The sequence below is a fragment of the Bison bison genome, unplaced genomic scaffold (assembly GCF_000754665.1).
Source record: "Bison bison bison isolate TAMUID 2011002044 unplaced genomic scaffold, Bison_UMD1.0 scf7180017864289, whole genome shotgun sequence".
In the NCBI taxonomy this organism is placed as follows: Eukaryota; Metazoa; Chordata; class Mammalia; order Artiodactyla; family Bovidae; genus Bison; species Bison bison.
This window is the reverse complement of record NW_011494861.1, coordinates 7,545,586-7,566,153: the sequence shown is the minus strand read 5'-3', so window position 1 is coordinate 7,566,153 and position 20,568 is coordinate 7,545,586. Positions and strand designations below refer to the sequence as shown.

Sequence of the window (20,568 nt, the reverse complement as noted above, 5' to 3'; positions counted from 1 at the left end):
GTAAGTGCACAGATACGTGAGTGCTCAGGTACTGGGCTTGGCAATATCCTCCAGGCTGGAGCAGGCAGAGGCCTCACCACTGTCTTCCCTGGAAAGGTTAGGGTGGGGGAGTCCCCATGCATGACTACCAGCCAGGAGCCAGCTCTGCGTGAGACAGCATTAAAGCCTTTTGCCCCGTGTTACAAGCTTCCTTCCAGACAACACTTTTGCATGAACACAGCTTTGTATTTGGCTGGGGGTGGTGGGGAGGGTGCTGGCAGGGCCTGACGAAGGGGGTTTGTGGAGGAAAACGCTGCCCTGCAGACAGACCTACTTGTGCTTAATCTAAGGGAGAGGCAGTTGTTGCTTAGCATCTGTGGCAGCTGAGGGCCAGGTCCTGGACCAGGAGGGTGGGGGTCTGGGGATATTCCAGGATGGGGCCGAACAGCTGGCTCCAAGGGTAAGGGGATGGAAGGGGTCATCAGAGCCAAAGACACAATCGCCACGATTCAAATAAAAATTCTGAAAAATAGCTTTCCCCATCAGACCTTGAAAATAAAGGATTAGTGAGTGTTTCATGGTACCTGGGACACTAAGAATTTACAAGGCAGACCCATTTGAAAGGCCTTTATTCCTAATTATTTGGCCTTTGAAAGCCATTTTCTTGAAGACTTTGATCACAGAAATGGAGAAAGTGAGTAAAGTCTAGGAAGACATAACAGGATGCTGGTTGATGCAGCAGGCATGGGTCTCTGTGCTGAAGGAATCCAGACCTCAGGAGGCCGAGAACTGGAAGTGCCCCACCTAGTTAATCAGGCCCTAGAGTGGTGAGGAGTGCCAGACGTGCCCAGGGCCCTAGACTGAGCCACCTTCAAGGCCCAGGCTCAGAAGCCTGGGCTCTGAGCCGCTCACTGATGGTCTCCTACAGAACGCACCCTCAGAGAGCCAGCCCTGACTTCCATCCCCTGGGTGACATCTTTTGCTCTCCCCACTGCTGCCTCATCTTTGGATGACACGTACCAGGGCACAGACAGAGAGGATGCTCCCGAGGGTGTCACCAGCACAAAAGTCAAGAATCTAACTCCTTATTACTCTGGGAAACACCATGATTACATATCGTCAATGACCCCTTCTGCTTTTATATCTATTAAGCGAATGCACCAAAATTCCGACACCACGGGAACATTTAAAAGCAAAATGTGGGTCAGGGAGATGCCGAGTTCCAAAAACTGGAGACGGAGGGCCCTCTAGTGGCCCTCTAGTGGCACCCTCTCGTGCAGGGTGATGAATGGACCTTTGCTCCCTGGTAATTTTGCAGAAAGAATAAAAAGGACAATTCATCACAGGAAGCCAAAGCATCTCACTTAAAGTGACAGCCGCATATCATTAAGATTTCCAGAGGAACCATATAAGTTGGTAAAATATTGAAGCAGGAGAAGTTTCCATCATCAGTTAAACACCAGCAGATATTTGTGTCTTCTGTATTAGGTCTTGGGAGGCAGTGTTTTCAAATGTTTGGAACCTGGGGTGAAGGCGATCACATTAATGTGACGTGAATGCGGCGATAAATCCAAATTAAATAAACCAAATGTCCCATCCGTGCAGATCTGCCGGTCCCCAAATGAGAACTGAAAAGCAGACAACACTTCCACAGAGTACCTGCGCCAGAGCTCGATTCCTGAGCTCCCAGCAGCACAGGCATCCCCTCCTGTGTGCTGAAAACAAGGCAATAAATCTCTGGGGAATGAACTAAAGGGTGTGCACCCAGCACCTCTGAATCCCAGGAAGTCATGCTGCGACTCAGTGAGCCCCACACACGGGAATAATACCCTCGGCCCGTCAGCCAGAAAGAGGCTCAGATCATCTTGAGCCCATAGCTAGCTGCCTTGTGGGGAAGCCCTTCCTGGGGGGTGGGGAGGTGTCCCCTGCCGCTTGAACTGCCACAGTGCTCCCTGGAGCCCATGCCCTGCTCTGTGCCCAGCAGACCCTCTGCAGGTCGAGGTGGTGAGCTTCCAGAGGACAGGCCAGGTCCCACGGACAGGAACTCTATTCAATTGAAGACGGGGAAATGCAGGGAAACCTGGTTACAGCTGGAAGGCAACCTTGTGGAAGAGGCAGCTGAGCTCAGGGAAAGACATGGGACATGAAACTAGGCCCTCGAACCATCAGGTGGCCACCTGAATTCACCCTCTCTTTGAGAGCAGGACCGAGAGATGGTTTCCCTTTGGGGATCACCCTCCCAGCCCTTAACCCTGGGGTTAGCGGGGCTGGAAGTCTGAGGCATTCCAACAGAGTGTGTGACCCAGGACAGATGGCCCCTGCCCACATCCCAGTCATTCAGGGTAAAGACAGGGGATGCAGCAGAGTGGGAGACTCCATCTCGGGACTTTGACTGGACAGCAGAAGTTCTTCATGCTGGGATTCCTAAGCCCAAGGATGACAGAGAAGCTCCCAGAGCCACCCTGTAAGGAAACCCTGCCAGGAAGGAAGCCAACAGGGAGAGCTGGAGGGCAGATGGACAGGGTGCAGGAGACAGACAGACACACCAAGTCTTCACCACATCACTCAAGTGCCAGGATATAGCCAAGTCTCACACGCTCAACAACAGCCATCTCTTCCTATGCGGTATGTATGTTCCATTGGTTCTGTTTCTCTAGAGAACCCTGACTAAATGCTCCTTTCACCCACCTTGTTGCTGTTGTTCAATCACTAAGTCGTGTCTGACTTTTTATGACCCCATGGTCTGCAACAACCCAGGCTTCCCTATCCTTCACTACTTCCTGGAGTTTGCCAAATTGGCCCCCTGGTCAAATTTGACCCACAATCTGTGCTCATAAATAAAGTTTTATTAGAACACAAGCATGTTCATTCATTGACACACCCTCAACAGCTTTCACCAGCAGAGATGAGTAGCCATGACAGAGGTCATCTGGCCCACAAAGCCTAAAATATTTCCTGTCTGGCCTTAAAGTCTGCTGACCTCTGCCAGAGATGGAGCTCAAATATGCAAAGAGAAACATAAATCCTGAACCTAAGTTAATCAAATCAGGACAGACGTAACTGTCAAGCCGCCCACCCACCATTCTCTATCTTATTCCCTAAGAGGAACAGTAGCCTGCCCGGCTCCTCTTCCAAGGAATTCTCCTGGCAAGAATACTGGAGAGGGCAGCCAGCCCCTTCTCCAGAGTATCTTCCTGACGTAAGGATCGAACCCAGGTCTCCAGCACTGCAGGAGGATTCTTTACCGTCTGAGTCACCAGGGAAGCCCCCTTCCTTTTAGACCAGGTTCATATTCACAGCAACTGTGAGCAGAAAGGACAGGGAATTCCCACATATTCCCTGCCCCACAGACACACAGCTTCCCCCACCATCAACACCCCACACCAGAGTGGGACAGCATTCTTTTTGCTGGTCTTTGTTTGTTTATTGTCTCTTTTTAAAATGTGACCTCTATGAGGACAGGAGCCTGGAAGTGTACCTGGACATCACAGACTCTCAGTAGGGTTTTCTGAAGGGATGGGGTGCGGGGGTCAGTGCTGAGCAAACCTATGTGAATAAACACTCCCTCACTTTCTTTCAAAGTGGTTAATGAAAAATGCTGGGAGCAGGGCCAACACCAAGCTCTGCAGCCGGGCAGGAATCCACTTCCCCGGATGGCAGCACAGGCATGGGTGTGTATCCATCAAGGACTCTGGAGTCAACAGTAAGTCTGCGCAAATGCTGCGTTTGCTCCCGATCTGGTGGTTGCCTTGTTTCCACTGAGATTTGGGATCTGTATTTATTTGGGCCAGTGGTTGAGAGAGGTTATGAACATGTGACCGCTGCCCACTGATGCTGCCAGCTAGGAGGATGACAAGACCAGTGTGGCTGACAGCCACTATGAACCATGTGCCCCGTTTCCAGGCAGTCCTGTGCACCCTGACCGATTTTCACTCATCTGACCCTCTCTACAATTCCTGACAGCCTCTGCCCATTTTTCTTTCCAGTTGTTTATCTCCTCCTTGTTGATCTTTCCATCATCATTCTTCTTTCTAATCTTCTCATTCAATTAATTTTTAATGGTTTTACATACTGCAAATATCTTTCAGTCTGAGGAACTGCTTTTTAACTTTGTTTATGGAATCTTCTGTCTTAGAAAACTTTCTTTATATGTTAACATAATCACATTTCTCAATCTTCTCTTTTTGGTTTACACTTTATCTTGTTTAATGAAGCCTTCCCAACCCCAGGGTCATAAAAATATTCTCCAATTTCTTCCTAAGACTCAAGTGTTCTTTTCCATCTAAATAGTCCTTTCATCCGTCTATTTTATAACTGAGGACACTAAGGGACAGACACATGAAGCCACCAGCCTAAGATCATCCAGCTGGCAAGTCTGAATTGTCTTCAAAGCCACTTACATGCCACTGTGTGTCCACTTCCTTTCAGAAACCACCAGTTTCAGAACCCAGAACCCCGGTGTGAAGGTTCAGACATAACAATATGCAGAGGCCTATCAGCATCGTGGCTGCTGTGCAGCACCCACTGTCCAAATAGACCAGCTCACCCCCCCACCCCCCAATCGGGGCGCAGGCAGGTCGTTCCTGCACTGCACCCATGAAACACGGAGGCCTTCTGAGCATCCTCATCCTGGCCCCGTGTCACAAGGACTAGTTCCTCTCTGCAACAGGCACCCAGAAATGGCAGTTCTCTGCTGTAAGGTATTAACTGTATACATGCATGCGTGTGTGCTCAGTAGCTCAGTCGTGTCCGACTCTCTGCAACCCCATGGACTGTAGCCCACCAGGTTCCTCTGTCCATGGGACTTCCCTAGCAAATACTGGAGCGGGTTGCCGTTTTATCCTCCAGGGGGTCTTCCCAACCCAGGGTATTAACTAAACACTACAAAGTTGCTCTTCAAAGTGGTCCCTCCCGGTGTGGTAGGAGGTCCTCTTTTCCCAAATTTTCAACCTCATGCTGTCATTCAGCTAGCTCTTTCCAATACAAGGGAAATGAAATGGGTTCTCATTTTAATTTTTATTTCTCTGATTACTAGTGAAATTGAGCACTTTTTTATACATTTTGGTTATCCTGGTTTCTCCTCTGTGAACTCCCTTTTCATATCCTTTGACCATTTTTCTATTCCTCATTGATTTGGGACAGCTCTTTTTATCATTTTTCCTCTCTCTAAACTTCTAATTAAAATTTCTAAAGTTCAGTCTTGTAATCCATCCAGAATTTATGGTTTGTTATTGTTGTTGTTCAGTCACCAAGTCATGTCTGACTCTTTGCAACCCCAGAGACTGAAGTATTGCAGGTTTCCCTGTCTTTCACCATCTCCAAGTTTGTTCAAATTCATGTCCATTAAGCCGGTGATGCCATCCAAACATCTCATCCTCTGCCACCGCCTTCTGCTCCTGCCTTCAATCTTTCCCAGCATCAGGGTCTGACCTACTTGCAGTCTGAGGTATGGTTTGTATACAATAAGAAATTGGGATCTGATTTTCTATTTTCCACAAGGACAGCCAGTCCAGTGCTGTTAACTGACTGGTGTGCCCTTACTCCCACGGTGGGTGGCATAAAAGCAATCCTCCAACCCAAAGTACCCACATTCTAATTACCAGAACCATGACTATGTTGTATTAACACTGCCAAGGGAACCGAGGTTGCAGATCAAACTAAGGTTGCTTATCACCTGACCTTGAGATGCAGAGACTGTCCTGGATGGTAGGGGAGGGGGTGGGGGGTGCAGTAGGCAATGCAACTATGACAGTCCTGATAAGAGAAAGGGAGGCAAGAGGGAGAATCAAAGAGAGATTTAAAATGTAACTCTGGGACTTCCCTGGCATTCCAGTGGCTAAGACTCTGAGCTCCCAGTGCAGGGGGCACCGGTTTGATCCCTGGTCAGGCAACTAGATCTAGCGTGCCACACGGCCAAAAATAAATAAATTAAGTAAAATGTAACTCTGCTGCTTCTTAAGATGGAAGCAGGGGCGAAAGTGCAGCTAGCCCCTGGGAGCTGGAAAAGGCAAGGAGACAGATTCTCCCCCAGAGCCTACAGCAGGAACACAGCCCCAAGACCTGGATTTCAGCCTGTGAGACCTCTGGACTTCTGATCTCCAGAAATGTGAGATAGTAAGCTCATGCTATTTTAAGCAACCAAGCTTATAGTAATTTGTTATAATAATTAAAGGAAAGCAATATGCTCTTTATCTATAATTTTTCATATATCACACTTTTTATCTTGTCCCATTATCTACTGATCTGTGTCTGTAGCAGTGTCACACTGTTCTAGTTACTATAATTTTACGCTAAATCTGCAAGTCAAGAAAGGGGAAGCCTCTCTCCTTCATAGTTGCCTTGGCCATTCTTGAATGGACTTTCCTGGTGGCTCAGGGATAAAGAATCTGCCTGCAACGCAGAGACCTGGGTTCGATCCCTGGGTTGGGAAGATCCCCTGGAGAAGGGAAAGGCTACCCTCTCCAGTATTCTTACCTGGAGAATCCCCATGGACAGAGGAGCCTGGTGGGCTACAGTCCACAGGGTCGCAAAGAGTTGGACACAACTGAATGACTAAACACACACACATACATATGCACACATTCTTGAATATGTAATTTTTTAGTTTAAAAAGAAAAGAGTACATCCTAAAAGAAAATAAATGCAGTGCACAGCAGAGATGCTTTCTAGGGAGAGGGTGTGAGCCAAAACTCAAAATCATGAAGCAATGACATAGTCAGTGAATCACACGCAGCACAAAGCAGCTGGGAAAAGCTTCAAAACCACTGGACTTATCACCCCTGGGGTGGAGGATTTCAACAGCCTAGAAATTGTCAACAGCAGGCAAAAACTTTACTTCTGACCAAATTCATTCTCCTGACTGAAACAAAAATTATTTAACTAACAAAATACATAAGACAACAGTTTTAATGACATTGGAATTCAGGCAAGAAATGGTCCTAAGGAACTGGAAACAAAGAAGTAAGCCCTCCGACGGTCCCAAAATTAACACGTTGAGTGATTTTGCAGATTGCAGCTCAGGAAAGGGGAACACAGAGCACAGTGGACCCCTGATCAGAAGGCCGGGCTAAGTTCAAGGAGACCAAAGAAATGGAAGTTTGCAGGGCTGAGCACAGACAGGAGAGGGGCGCAGAGAGGGAACTCCAGCCACTTACAGAGGGTCCCTCTAGGATTCAGGAGGTCACTGACTGCGAAACTACCCAAGGATGGGGAAAGAATCACCCCCAAAATTAGAGGGACCAGTACCCTGTGCTCATGGGGCCAGAAAGAGGCCATTCTCACAGACTGGTAAACTTCATAATCAAGGACATCAGGCAAAGTACTGAAGGAGGTCTTCTCACTTAGTGAGGGGTAATTAGCCCTAGACTAAATGCTCATGGGGTCCCATTTCACAGCTCTTAAAGCCAAGGCCCTAAATGACCAAGTTATTTCCACAGTTCAGGAGTGTTTACCAGCTACCTGGACTTCCCTGCATGTCCAGTGGTTAAGACTCCAGGTTTCCACTGCAGAGGGAACGAAGAGCCCACATGCCATGGGGTGTGGCAAAAAAAAAAAATATATATATATATATATTTGTCAACCATAAAAATATTTAGCAACCAAAAGGAGAAAACTCACAATATCTGGAATCCAATCAAAAGTTATTGACCATAGAGAAGCTGGAAGATACAACCCAAATCAGGACAAAAATCAATCAATCAAAACTAATGCACAACTGCCCAAGATTTTAGAATTGGCAAACAAGGATATTAAAGTAGTGACAAACTTTGTAATGTTACCTCCAGATTCTGGTACCTTGAAACTGCTGCTGCTGCTGCTAAGTCGCTTCAGTCGTGTCCTACTCTGTGCGACCCCACAGACGGCAGCCCACCAGGCTCCGCCCTCCCTGGGATTCTCCAGGCAAGAACACTGGAGTGGGTTGCCATTTCCTTCTCCAATGCATGAAAAGTGAAAAGTGAAAGTGAAGTCGCTCAGTCGTGTTCGACTCTATGCGACCCCATAGACAGCAGCGTACCAGGCTCCTCTATCCATGGGATTTTCCAGGCAAGAGTACTGGAGTGGGTTGCCATTGCCTTCTCCAACCTTGAAACTAAACCTAGTTAAAATGAGAATTACTATATGGGTCATTTCAAACAGGATAAAATACTGGAATTTTAATTTTAATTGTTGCACAGGCCTAAGTTCATCTACCTCTGCCTTAGGAGAGAAACAAAAAAGCATAAGTTTGTCGGTAGTTATACCTGTATTTCACTTCTGGAGATGAAAACGACAATATCTGTGAGGAAAATGCACTGGGTGGGATTCATGGCAGATCAGATGCTGCAGAAGAAAAGATGAGTGAAGCTGAAGATGCAGCAATACAAAGTATCTAGGACTGGAGCACAGAGAGAAAACACCACAAGTAAAACTGAGCAGAAGCTCAGCAGGGTGGGACTTCCCACAGCTTTGCCACCTGATAAAGGTATGACTGGGAGCCTCAAGGGAAAAGAGAGAAGAAGACAGAGAAAATAATCGAAGAAGGAATGATCAAAATTGTCCCAACTTTGATTTAAAAAAAAAACAGAGATCCAAGAAGTTCCATGAACACCCTCAAAATTAGCTAAAGGACCATTTGGGGAAACAAAGGTAGCAGCACACTAGGCTTTAAATCTCCTCCAAGGGACTTCTCTGAAGTCCACGCTCCCAACGCAAGGGGCCTAGGTTTGATCCCTGGTCAAGGAACTAGATCCCGCATGCTGCAACTAAGACCCAGTGTTGACAAATAAATAAATAAAAATAAATATTTTAAATAATAATAAATAAATCTCCTCCAAGCCCTGCATGAAAACAGACAGGGCAGCTGGGAAAGCAAAAACAGAGCCCCCAGGCCATGCCGACAGCCAGTCAGGTGGGAGAAGCCAACAGGGTCATCCTGTCCTGGCTGACAGTTAATTCAATTAGAAGGCCTTCACGCAAGCTGTCGGTTTCCAGCGTCATAACTACACCAAAGTTCAACACGTGAAAATTCCTTTCCAGAAAAAGTACTTATTATTTTTCCATTAACGATAGCTGTAGAGGTTTCTTCTCTAAGAAAATGATCTCTTCAGGTATTTCTAAGGACCAAAGTAAACTATATTTATTATTTTGAACTGCATTTATTACATTTCACTACTGTCCTTTTGGGCTTCCCAAGCGGTGCCAGTGGTAAGGAACCTGCCTGCCAAAACAGGAGATGTAACAGATTTGGGTTCGATCCTCGGGTGGAGAAAATCCCCTGGAGGAGGGCATGGAAACTTACTCCAGTATTCTTGCCTGGAGAATCCCATGGACAGAGGAGCCTGGCGGACTACAGTCCATAGCGTCACAAAAAGTTGGACACAACTGAAGCGACTTAGCATGCACAGCACGCATTATCCTTTTGAATAGTTTAATTAAAAACCAAAATAATAATGTTTATATCAAATCATAAAACGCACATATTTTATAATTTAGGATACTATCTTTATTTCACACTAACATTTCTTAGAGGTTAGCATTTATTTTTTAAATGTAATTGTGAATATGTCAAAGAAAGGAAGATACTAGAGTTAAAGAAGGGAATGAGTTTGACCTTTTGGTATTTTTTAACTATGTATTCTATACTTTCAATGTATTTAACTTTATCCAATAAAATTGTAAATTCATTCTAAACTCTGGTGGAAAACACATGCCTGCCACCCACCATTCCAGGGGATTCTGGCAGATATTCTGGAAACGTCTCAAGTACAAGCAGTGGTGTACATTTCAGTAGCACTTATGTGTGTGTGTGTGTGTGTGTGTGTGTGTGTGTGTGTTAGTCACTCAGTCGTGTCTGACTCTTTGCAACTCCATGGACTATAGCCCGCCAGGCTCCTCTGTCCATAGGATTCTCCAGGCAAGAATACTGGAGTGGGTTGCCATTCCCTTCTCCAGGGAATCTCCCTAACCCAAGGATCGAATCCAAGTTTCTGGCATTGCAGGGAGATTCTTTACCAGTAAGCCACCTGGGAAGCCCATCACTTATGTAAGATGTAATTATACCTGAGAACATTCTGATAAGCACAAAAAATTGGAAAGAATAAAACAATTAAAAACAACAAATGCACTGCCTTTTTGAGGGAAAAGGAAAATACTTAATAATACAGTTTGTCCTGAAGCAATAAACTATCAAGTTTTGGTATCTGAATATTTTTAAACATCTCAGAAAATCCTGGAGGACCATGAAGATGAAGGCCAAGACATCGAGTCCCAGGACAGAGAAACAAGTGTGCTGCTGCCACCAGCTGTGAGATTAAACTCAATGAGACCAGTTTCCAAAAACCAGAATCTCAGCTGATAAAAAAAGTCACTCCCAAACAACAGACTCACTGGCGCATTTGCACAGCATTCAGGACCTGCTGCCCGAGAGACACTGGCCAGCCCTCCCTAGATACCCAGCAGCATCCATCAGAGGAAAGCCATCTGGATGGAGGATGGATGGACACTCAGCGCCCCTCTAGGGCTTCCACATTTGCTCATCCCCTACCTTTCTGACTTTCTAAGAGCCTAACTACCCATGATTGAGAATGTTCCTTCAGCCAATGAGATCCTTAGAAGCCAAGAGCTCAGTGCTCTTTCAACCCTCCTGCTAACCTCCCTCTCTTCTCACCACAGGTGGGATTCCCCACCAGGATGCTGGCTTCCTGTCCTTGGGGATAAACTAAGAGGCCCTGAACACAAGGTACCAGCCTCAGCAGAAGGAGCTGGTACAGCCAACATGAAGCTGACAGCGGCAGTCACACACACGGGGACGGGGACGTTGCCATCCATGGAAGAGCATTACTTCCTCCAGCATCGACAGCCCTCCATCCCTTTTTCAAAGCCACACCCTGAGGTCGTGGCCTCCCCACTCCCAGATTGCACACCAAGGAAGTAAAAATCAGTTTTTAAAAACAACAAACTCAAGGCTACATTAACAGTGCAACATAAAGCTGGCAGAAAAGCTATGACAAACCTAGTGAAAGTGAAAGTGTTAGTTGCTCAGTCACGTCCAACCCTTTGCGACCCCCATGGACAACTGCCCGCCAGCTCCTCTGTCCATGGAATTCTCCAGGCAAGAATACTGGAGTGGGTAGCCATTCCCTTCTCGAGGGGGATCTTCCCAACCCAGGGATTGAACCTGGGTCTCCCACATTGCAGGCAGATTCTTTACCATCTGAGCCATCAGAGAAGCCTAGACAGCATGTTAAAAAGCAGACATCACTTTGCCGACAAAGGTCCATCTAGTCAAAGCTATGGTTTTTCCAGTAGTCATATACAGACGTGACAGCTGGACCACAAAGAAGGCTGAGTGCCAAAGAATTGATGCTTTCAAACTGTGGTGCTGGAGAAGACCCTTGAGAGTCCCTTGGACTGCAAGGAGATCAAACCAGTCAATCCTAAAGGAAATCAACCCTGAATATTCATTGGAAGGACTGATGCTGAAGCTGAAGCTCCAATCCTTTGGCCACCTGATGTAAAGAGCTGACTCACTGGAAAAGACCCTGATCCTGGGAAAGATTGAAGGCAGGAGGAGAAGGAGGTGGCAGAGGATGAGATGGTTAGATAGCCTCACCAACTCAATGGACATGATTTTGAGCAAACTCTGGAAGACAGTGAAGGACATAGAGTCTGGCGTGCTATAGTCCACAGAGTTGCATACAGTCTTAGGGACTGATATGACTTAGCACCTGAACAACCATAAAGCTGGCAGTCCGTGGCTATCAGCCAGCTTTTGATTCTTGAGCCCTGTGTCTGCAGGACACCCAAGAGAGATGTCCCTTTAAGTGTCACCAACAGACCTTTCAAAGCCTTCAGTCAGGGAGCTAACTCATGGCTAAAGCACAAAGTGTTGGGCCAGGTTTTATCACTGTCCAATTCTATACCTCTGTAGTCAGCAAAAACTCAATCAACTGATTCCAGTTACAGCAATTTACAGCAAGTATCTGATAAATGTCATTTACCTGGGCACACATGGAGCTGTGCCATGAGCTTGAAGACTCAGTTCTCAGCACACACTTACTTGAAGGGGACACGGGTGGCTTCCTAAAAGACCGCCGCTCTGCCTTGGGGCCGCTTGCATTCGCTGTGGGTGCGTCTGGGTGTTCTTCAGGGCTCAGCGAGTACTGGAACTGGACCGTCCCTGACTCCACCTGCTTCACCTATGATGGACAACAAGAGAAGTGATGGCCATGCTCCCTCCATCAGCACTGTGTGGTCAGAATAATTCAACCAGGAACATCCCCCAGTCCTAAAACAATCAGTGTGGATTACCCTCAGCCAAGCGGAAATCAACAACATTGCTCCCGTCTGAATGCATTTTTACTTAACCTATGTTATGCTGACTTTTCCTATTTTGAGTTTAAACACATGTAACCACCACCAGCATCAGGTACAGAGCAGCCCCACCACCTAAAACGCTCACCCATCCTGCGCATACCCACATCCAACAATCACTGAACTGCTCTCCACCCCTGTCTTCGGTCCTACAAATGGGGACTCATGCTACAGAACCCTTGAGACTGGCTTCTTTCAGTCCCTGGTAGGCGGATGAGAGTCATCCGTGCAGCAGTGTGTAACCACAGCCGTTCTTTTTCATTACCAAGCAGTCTTCTATTGTACCATGTGCCTCAGCGTACTTATCCATTCACCCACTTAGAACATATGGGCTGTTTCCAGCTTGAGTGGTTATAAACAGAGCTGCTGGGAACACTGGTGTACATATTTCTGCATGGACATAAGTTTTCATTTCTCCATGTTTCATTTCTCTAAGAGTAGGATTGCTGGGTCATATGGTGCATGTGTACTACACTTTACAGGAAACTGCTAATCTGTGACTTACTTCTGAACTCTGTATTCCGTTCCATTAGTCTATATGCCAATGCTTTTACCAACAGCACTTCATCTTGATTACCATAGCTTTAATGAAAGTGTTGAAATTGTCTAGCATGAATCCTCCAACTTAACTGTTCTTTTCAAAATTGTTTTGACCCTTCTAATTCCTTTGCTTTTCTATATAAAGTTGAGAATCAGGGACTTCCCTGGTGGTCCAGTGGTTAAGACTCCACCTGCCAATGTGGAGGACAGGGGTTCAATCATCCCTGGTCCAGGAAGATCCCACATGCCAACAGGCAACTAAGTCCATGCACCATAACTGCTGAGCCCGCACCCTGAAACTAGAAAGTAGCCCGTGCTCACCACAACTAGAGAAGACCCTCGTGCAGCAACGAAGACCCAGCGCAGCCAAAAATTAATTAAAGTTTAGAATCAGCTTGTCTCTATTAAAAAATCATGTACGGATTTTGATTGAAATTGTATTAAACCTATAGATCAATTTGGGGAGAATTTGTATCTTTATCATGTGAGTCTTCCAATCCATAAAGAAGACCCTCCATTATATTTAGGTCTTCTGTGATTCACTTAAGAGTAATCAATGAGAATAATGACATGCAGCAAAAGGAATGTTTTATCATTTTCGGCACACAGATCCTGTACATATTTTGTTAGATTTCACTGAGGTGGGGGGGTGCTTTGTAAATAATACTGCTTTTTAGATTTTGCTTCCCAACTGTATATATTTTGTTAGTATAAAGAAATGTGACTGACTTTCCATTTGACCTCCTGCTGTATACTACAATCTCCCTAAACTTACTGTTTATTCTGGGAGTTTTTGATAAATCCTTCAAGATTTCCTACACAGAAAATCATACTGTTTGCACATAAGAAGAGTTTTGTTCCTTCCTTTCCAATCTCTATGGTTTTTTTTTTTTAATTTTGTTTTATTCCTCTATTTTACCGGCTAGAACTTCCCACGCAATGTCAAATAAGATGCTGAATACTATGAGTGGGCATTCTTCACTTCTTCCTGACCTAAGAGGGAAAGCATTCAATTTTTCACCATTAAGCATGATGCTAGCTAAAGAATTTTTGTAGCTACTCTTGATCAAGCTGAGGAAGTTCCTCTTTATTCCTGTTTGCTCGGTTTCTGTCATAAATGGATGCTTTGCCTGCATCAGTTGTTATTATTCACATGGTTTTCCTTCTTTAGGCTGTTAGAGTGAATTACATTTTCCAATAGAAAATAGCCTTGCATCCCTGGGATAAGCCAGGGTGTATATTGGTCACGGTGTATTCTTCTTCTATACTGTTGGATGGACTTCCCTGGTGGCTCAGATGGTAAAGCATCTGCCTACAATGTGGGAGACCTGGGTTCAATCCCTGGGTCAGGAAGATCTCCTGGGGAAAGAAATGGCAACCCTGTCCAGCATTCTTGCCTGGAAAATCCCATGGGTGGAGGAGCCTGGTGGGCTACAAGTCCATGGTGCAGCAGAGAGTCGGACTGACTGAGCGACTTCACTCACTCCTACTGCTGGATTCAATTTACTAATATTTTGTTGAGCATTTTGCATCTGAGTTCACGAGGAATATGCATCCATGATTTTATTTTCGTATATTGTCTTTTTCTGATTTTGATATCAGGATAATGAAGGCCTTGTTACATAAATTTGCAATTGTTCCCACCTATCTTATTTTCAAGAAGAGAATCTATACAATTGGTATTGTTTTTCCTTTAAATGTTTAGTACAATTTATAGTGAATGAAAGTGAAAGCCACTCAGTAGTGTCCAACTCTTTGAGACCCCATGGACTATGGCCTGCCAGGCTCCTCTGTCCATGGAATTCTCCAAGCAAGAATACTGGAGCGGGTTGCCATTCCCTTTTCCAGATCTTCACAACTCAGGGATTGAACCCAGGTCTCCCATGTTTCAGGTAGATTCTTTACCGTCTGAGCCACCAGGGAAGCCCTCTATATTATATATTATATGTGAACAGGCTGGGATATTTCTTTATTTAAAAAAATTTAATGACAAACCCATTATCTATAAGGTTATAGGACTACTCAAGTTATATACTTCATCTTGGGTAAGTTTTGATGGTTTGTTGTTTAAGACAAACTGGTTCATTTCATCTAAATTTTCAAATTTATAGTATTTCCCCTAACATCCTTCCCATACCTGTGTGGTCTGGAGTGGTTATCCTTTCTTCCATGCCTATTATTAGTCATTTGTGTTCTCTCTTTACTTGTTAGAGGCTTGTCAAAGAATCAGTTTTTTACTTCACTGGCTTTCTCTAGTTTTTCCTCTATTGTTTTTCTGTTTTCAGCTATATTGGTTTCTGCACTTATATTTATTATTGATTTTTCTTTTACTTGCCTTAGGTTTACTTTCTGCTTCTTTTTCTAGTTTCTAAAAGTGGATGATCAGATTATTGATTTGAGACCTTTTTCTGTTCTTATATAAGCACTTAATGCTATAAATTCCCTGTAAATACACTTGAGCTGCAACCTACAAATTTTGATATGTCATATTTTCACTTTTGTTCAGTTCAAAGTATCTTTTATATTTTCTTAAGGCTTCCTCTCTGACTTATGGATTATTTAAAAATGCATTAATTTCTAAGTGTTTATAGTTTTTTATGCTATCTTTGTTTTGGCTTCTAGTTTAATTCCATTGTGACCACAGAAAATACCTTGTGTAATTTAAATTCTTTTAAAATTACTAAAATTTGTTTTCTGATCCAGGCTATGGTCTTTCTTGGTAAATGTTCCATGTGCACTTGAAGAGAATATGAAGAGAATACATCCTGCCATTGTTGGGTGGACTGTTCTATGAAGGTCATTTAGATCCAGATGCTTCATAATATTGTTCAGTTCTATATACTGGTGATTTTCTATCAGTGTGCTTATAGTTTAATCTAAGAGGAGTGCTGAAATCTGCAAATGCAACTGCGAAGTTGTCTATTTCTTCTTTCCATTCTATTAGCTCTTTGCATTTTGAACCTCTGTGTTAGATACACACACTTTTGGGTTTATATGTCTTTGTGGTGAATTGACTCTTTTATCACAGGTGACATCCCCCTTAATTCCTGGAAATTTCCTTTTCTCTGAAGTCTACTTTGCCTGGTATTAATATAGCTACTCAAGTTTTCTTTTGATTCATGTTTGCACACAGTATTTTTCCATCCTTTTGCTTTTGAAGTGAGTTCTTGACAGACAGCACATAGTTGGACCTTGAGATTTTCATGTCAACTGAAAATTTCTGTCCTGAAGTTGGTGAGTTCAGACTATTTACATTTCATGTAATTATTGGTGGGTCTTGGTTCAGGACTGTCATTTTATTATGATTTGTTCCTTCTGTTTCTCATTCCTGTTTCCCTTTCCTGCCTTATTTTGAATTATTCCATTTTATCTATCTACTGGGTTTCTTACTATCTCTTGATAGCTTATTTTTAGTGACTGCTCTAGGGTTTACAATGTAAATAATTTTTTCACAATCTACTCAAAAATCTATATTTTATTATTTCAAGTGGAATGCAGAAATCTTATCGCCCTACAGGTCTCTTTATCTTCCCCTTTATAGCTATCTTAACCTCTTATACCTACATACCTTAAAAACCCTAACAGACACGGATATGATTTTTGTTTCAGCCATCAAACCCCTTTTAAAGAACTCAAAAGAAGGAGAATAGTGTATTCTATTCATCATTTTTGTTGCTCTTTCTTCATTCCTGATGTACCAAGTTTCCATCTGGTATAATTTCTCTTCTATCTAAAGAAATTCCTTTAGCAATTCTCTTAGAGCATCTCTACCTGCCAATGAACTCTCTGTTTTAGTTCATCTGAGGATGTCTTTATTTCATCTTCATTCCTGCAGGACGGTTGCTGGAATAGAATTCTGAGTTCTGGGGTCTTTCTGTTAGTGCTTTTAACATGTTGTTCCATTTCCTTCTGCCTCCATGGTTCCTGCAAGGAACCCACAATATTCAAACTATTGTTTCTCTATAAGTAATGCATCATGCTGTCTTCAAGACTTTGTCTTTTTCAGCAGCTTGATTGTGGTGTGTCCGAGTGTGGATTTCTTTGCATTTATCTCTGGGTTTTGGACGTCTTCGTTCTGTAAGTTTAAGTCTTTTGCCGAATCTGAGGAGTTTTCAGCCATCATTTCTTCAGACATTTTTTTCTGCACTGCACTCTTTCTCCCCCACCGGGACTCTGATGACATGGGTGTTAGCCTTTGTGGTCCTACCCCACAGGTCCCTGAGGCTTCGTCCACTCTCCTCCAATCAACGTTCTGTGGTTCAAGTTGAATAAATTCCACTGATTCATCTTCAAATACATTGATCCTTCTGTCATATCCATTCTGCTATTGAGTTCACCTAGTGAGTACTTTATCTTGGCAATTTTATTTTTCAGTTCTAAACTTTCCATTTGCTTCTTCTTTAGCTACCTCTTTGCTGAGACTTTCTATCTTTCCCTTTGCTTCAAAAGTGTTTGTTCTTATTTATTGGATTATTTTTATAATGCCTATTTTAAAGGCTTTGTCTGATAATTCCAACATTTGTGTCATCTCAGTATCACTGCCTGTTGAATGTTATTTCCCCTGCAAGTTGAGGTTTTCCTGGTCCTTTGTTTGTCAATTAAGTATACACTGTATCATAGACATTCTGAATATCACTTTATAAGATTCTCTTTTAAATATCACATTGTAAGAATGTCTTTTAAAGTTTATGGAGAATGTTGATATTTTTGTTGGGTCAGAAATCAACCCAGCTGGGTTCAAGCCCCAGTTTCCAAGCAGCATCCTGTGGTTGGTGGTTTCAACATCAGTCACATTCTCAAAGCCTGGGCAGGGCTCCTCAGTCCTCTCCTAGCCATGACGCATGCAGGGGCAACTCTGTCCACAGTCCAGTTCTCAAAGACTGCCATACGCTATTAGGTCAGAGTCAGGCACATGAAGCTGGGGGTTAACTTAGCATTTCTTAAACAACTTTCCAGGGGACTTTCCAAGATCCTCCCTCTCCAGACCCCCCTTGTTGCTGTTGTTGTTGTTGTTATTCAGTCACTAAATCACGTTCAACTCTTTGTAACCCCATGGACTGCAGCACACCAGGCTTCCCCGTCTTTCACTATCTCCCAGAGTCTGCTCAAATTCCTGTCCATTGAGTTGGTGATGCTATCTAACCATCTCATCCTATGCCACTCCCTTCTCCTTTTGCCCTCAATCTTTCCCAGCATCAGGGTCTTCTCCAATAAGTTGGCTCTTCACATCAGGTGGCCAAAGTATTAGAGCTTCAGCTTCAGCATCAGTCCTTCCAATGAACATTCAAGTTGATTTCCTTTAGGATTGACTGGTTTGATCTCTTTGCAGTCCAAGGGACTCCAGATCCCACTAGTTCTTTTCAATTCTCAAGGGTTCCCCTTCCAATCCTCTGGTAAGACCCCACTGGGCTGCAAGCCTCTGGCAATGGTACCTGAATGCAAGGTCAAGCAGTGCAAGGAAGTGGGGAGAGGGCAGAGCGTGGTTGCTTTTTCAGTGCAAGAGTGTATAAAAGAGCTTATGTTCTCATGTATCATTATTATAAGTCAGTATACAATTGATACTAAAATTGATAAACTAAGAAGTAGCAGTAAACATATATTATTTAGAAAACAAGGTAAATACCATACGTCACAGCTAAGAGTTGAAACTGGCTACCTGTGGAGATACTAACTTTTTTAAAGACAACTATTTGCTTGAGGGAAGAATACAGGAGCTGTTTAAGAAGGAAAACATAAACATAATACACTATTTACCTTCACAGTAAATAACACTGAAATAATCTTAATAACATAAACCCCAAAATTTACTTAGTAAAAAAATTATGGGATGTTTATAATATGTATCTTTTTTCTTTTGATTAATATCTGTCAGTCCTGCTCAACTGTAAATTCCACAGGATTAGAGAGTTTTCCTAGAATAGATGTAGGTGCTCAGTAAAATTCACTGAGTGAATGAATAAGATAAAGAATTGACTGGTGCCCAGGCAGAGACCAGGCTTACCTAGGAGTCCACACTTCTGATGTGGTAATGCACTGCTACATGAGATGAGAAACAAGAAGATGCAAAACAGCGCCTTTAGAAAGCAGGAGAATGAATAGAGTTTGTGATCAGTGGCAGTTTATTATTTTAGTTAATAATATCTGTTTACAGTAGCGGTCCTCAACTAGGGGCAGTTCTGCCCGCAGAACACATTAAGCCATGTCTATGAACATCTGGGCTCTCTATACATGGACATCACCAGATGGTGAATACCAAAATCAGACTGATTATATTCTTTGCAGCCAAAGATGGAGAAGCTCTATACAGTCAGCAAAAACAAGACTGGGAGCTGACTGTGGCTCAGATCATGAACTCTTTACTGTCAAATTCAGACTTAAATTGAAGAAAGTAGGGAAAAACACTAGACCATTCAGGTATGACCTAAATCAAATCCCTTATGATTATACAGTGGAAGTGAGAAATAGATTTAAGGGACTAGATCTGATAGATAGAGTGCCTGATGAACTATGGACTGAGGTTCGTGACACTGTACAAGAGACAGGAATCAAGACCATCCCCATGGAAAAGAAATGCAAAAAAGCAAAATGGCTGTCTGGGGAGGCCTTACAAATAGCTGAGAAAAGAAGAGAGGCGAAAAGCAAAGGAGAAAAGGAAAGATATAAGCATCTGAATGCAGAGTTCCAAAGAATAGCAAAAAGAGATAAGAAAGCCTTCCTCAGCGATCAATGCAAAGAAATAGAGGAAAACAACAGAATGGGAAAGACTAGAGTTCTCTTCAAGAAAATTAGAGATACCAAGCGAACATTTCATGCAAAGATGGGCTCGATAAAGGACAGAAATGGACCTAACAGAAGCAGAAGATATTAAGAAGAGGTGGCAAGAATACACAGAAGAACTGTGTATTCACGATGTGTGATTATCTGGGTCTAGTGTGATCACTCACCTAGAGCCAGACATCCTAGAATGTGAAGTCAAGTGGGGCTTAGAAAGCATCACTAAGAACAAAGCTAGTGGAGGTGATGGAATTCCAGTGGATCTATTTCAAATCCTAAAAGATGATGCTGTGAAAGTACTGCACTCAATATGCCAGCAAATTTGGAAAACTCAGCAATGGCCACAGGACTAGAAAAGGTCCATTTTCATTCCAATCCCAAAGAAAGGCAATGCCAAAAAATGCTCAAACTCAGCAGTGGCCACAGGACTGGAAAAGGTCAGTTTTCATTCCAGTCCCAAAGAAAGGCAATGCCAAAAAATGCTCAAACTACTGCACAATTGCACTCATCTCACACGCTAGTAAAGTAATGCTCAAAATTCTCCAAGCCAGGCTTCAGCAATACATGAACTGCGAACTTACAGATGTTCAAGCTGGTTTTAGGAAAGGCAGAGGAACCAGAGATCAAACTGCCAACATCGGCTGGATCATCAAAAAAGCAAGAGAGTTCCAGAAAAACATCTATTTCTGCTTTATTGACTATGCCAAAGCCTTTGACTGTGTGGATCACAATAAACTGTGGAAAATTCTGAAAGAGATGGGAACACCAGACCACCTGATCTGCCTCTTGAGAAACCTATATGCAGGTCAGGGAGCAACAGTTAGAACTGGACATGGAACAACAGACTGGTTCCAAATAGGAAAAGGAGTACATCAAGGCTGTATATTGTCACCCTGCTTATTTAATTTCTATGCAGAGTACATC

General features: G+C 43.6%; 1 protein-coding gene across 3 annotated transcripts in view; it reads right to left on the bottom strand.

Annotated features, from left to right (window-relative positions):
- NPHP4 (nephronophthisis 4) overlaps positions 1-20,568 on the bottom strand; it is a 138,338-nt gene that overhangs the window by 55,336 nt on the left and 62,434 nt on the right. For all 3 annotated transcript variants that reach the window (XM_010849957.1, XM_010849959.1, XM_010849958.1), the window contains exon 12: positions 12,017-12,155. In XM_010849957.1, coding sequence (XP_010848259.1) covers positions 12,017-12,155 — 139 coding nt within the window. The remainder of the gene's footprint in view (positions 1-12,016; positions 12,156-20,568) is intronic.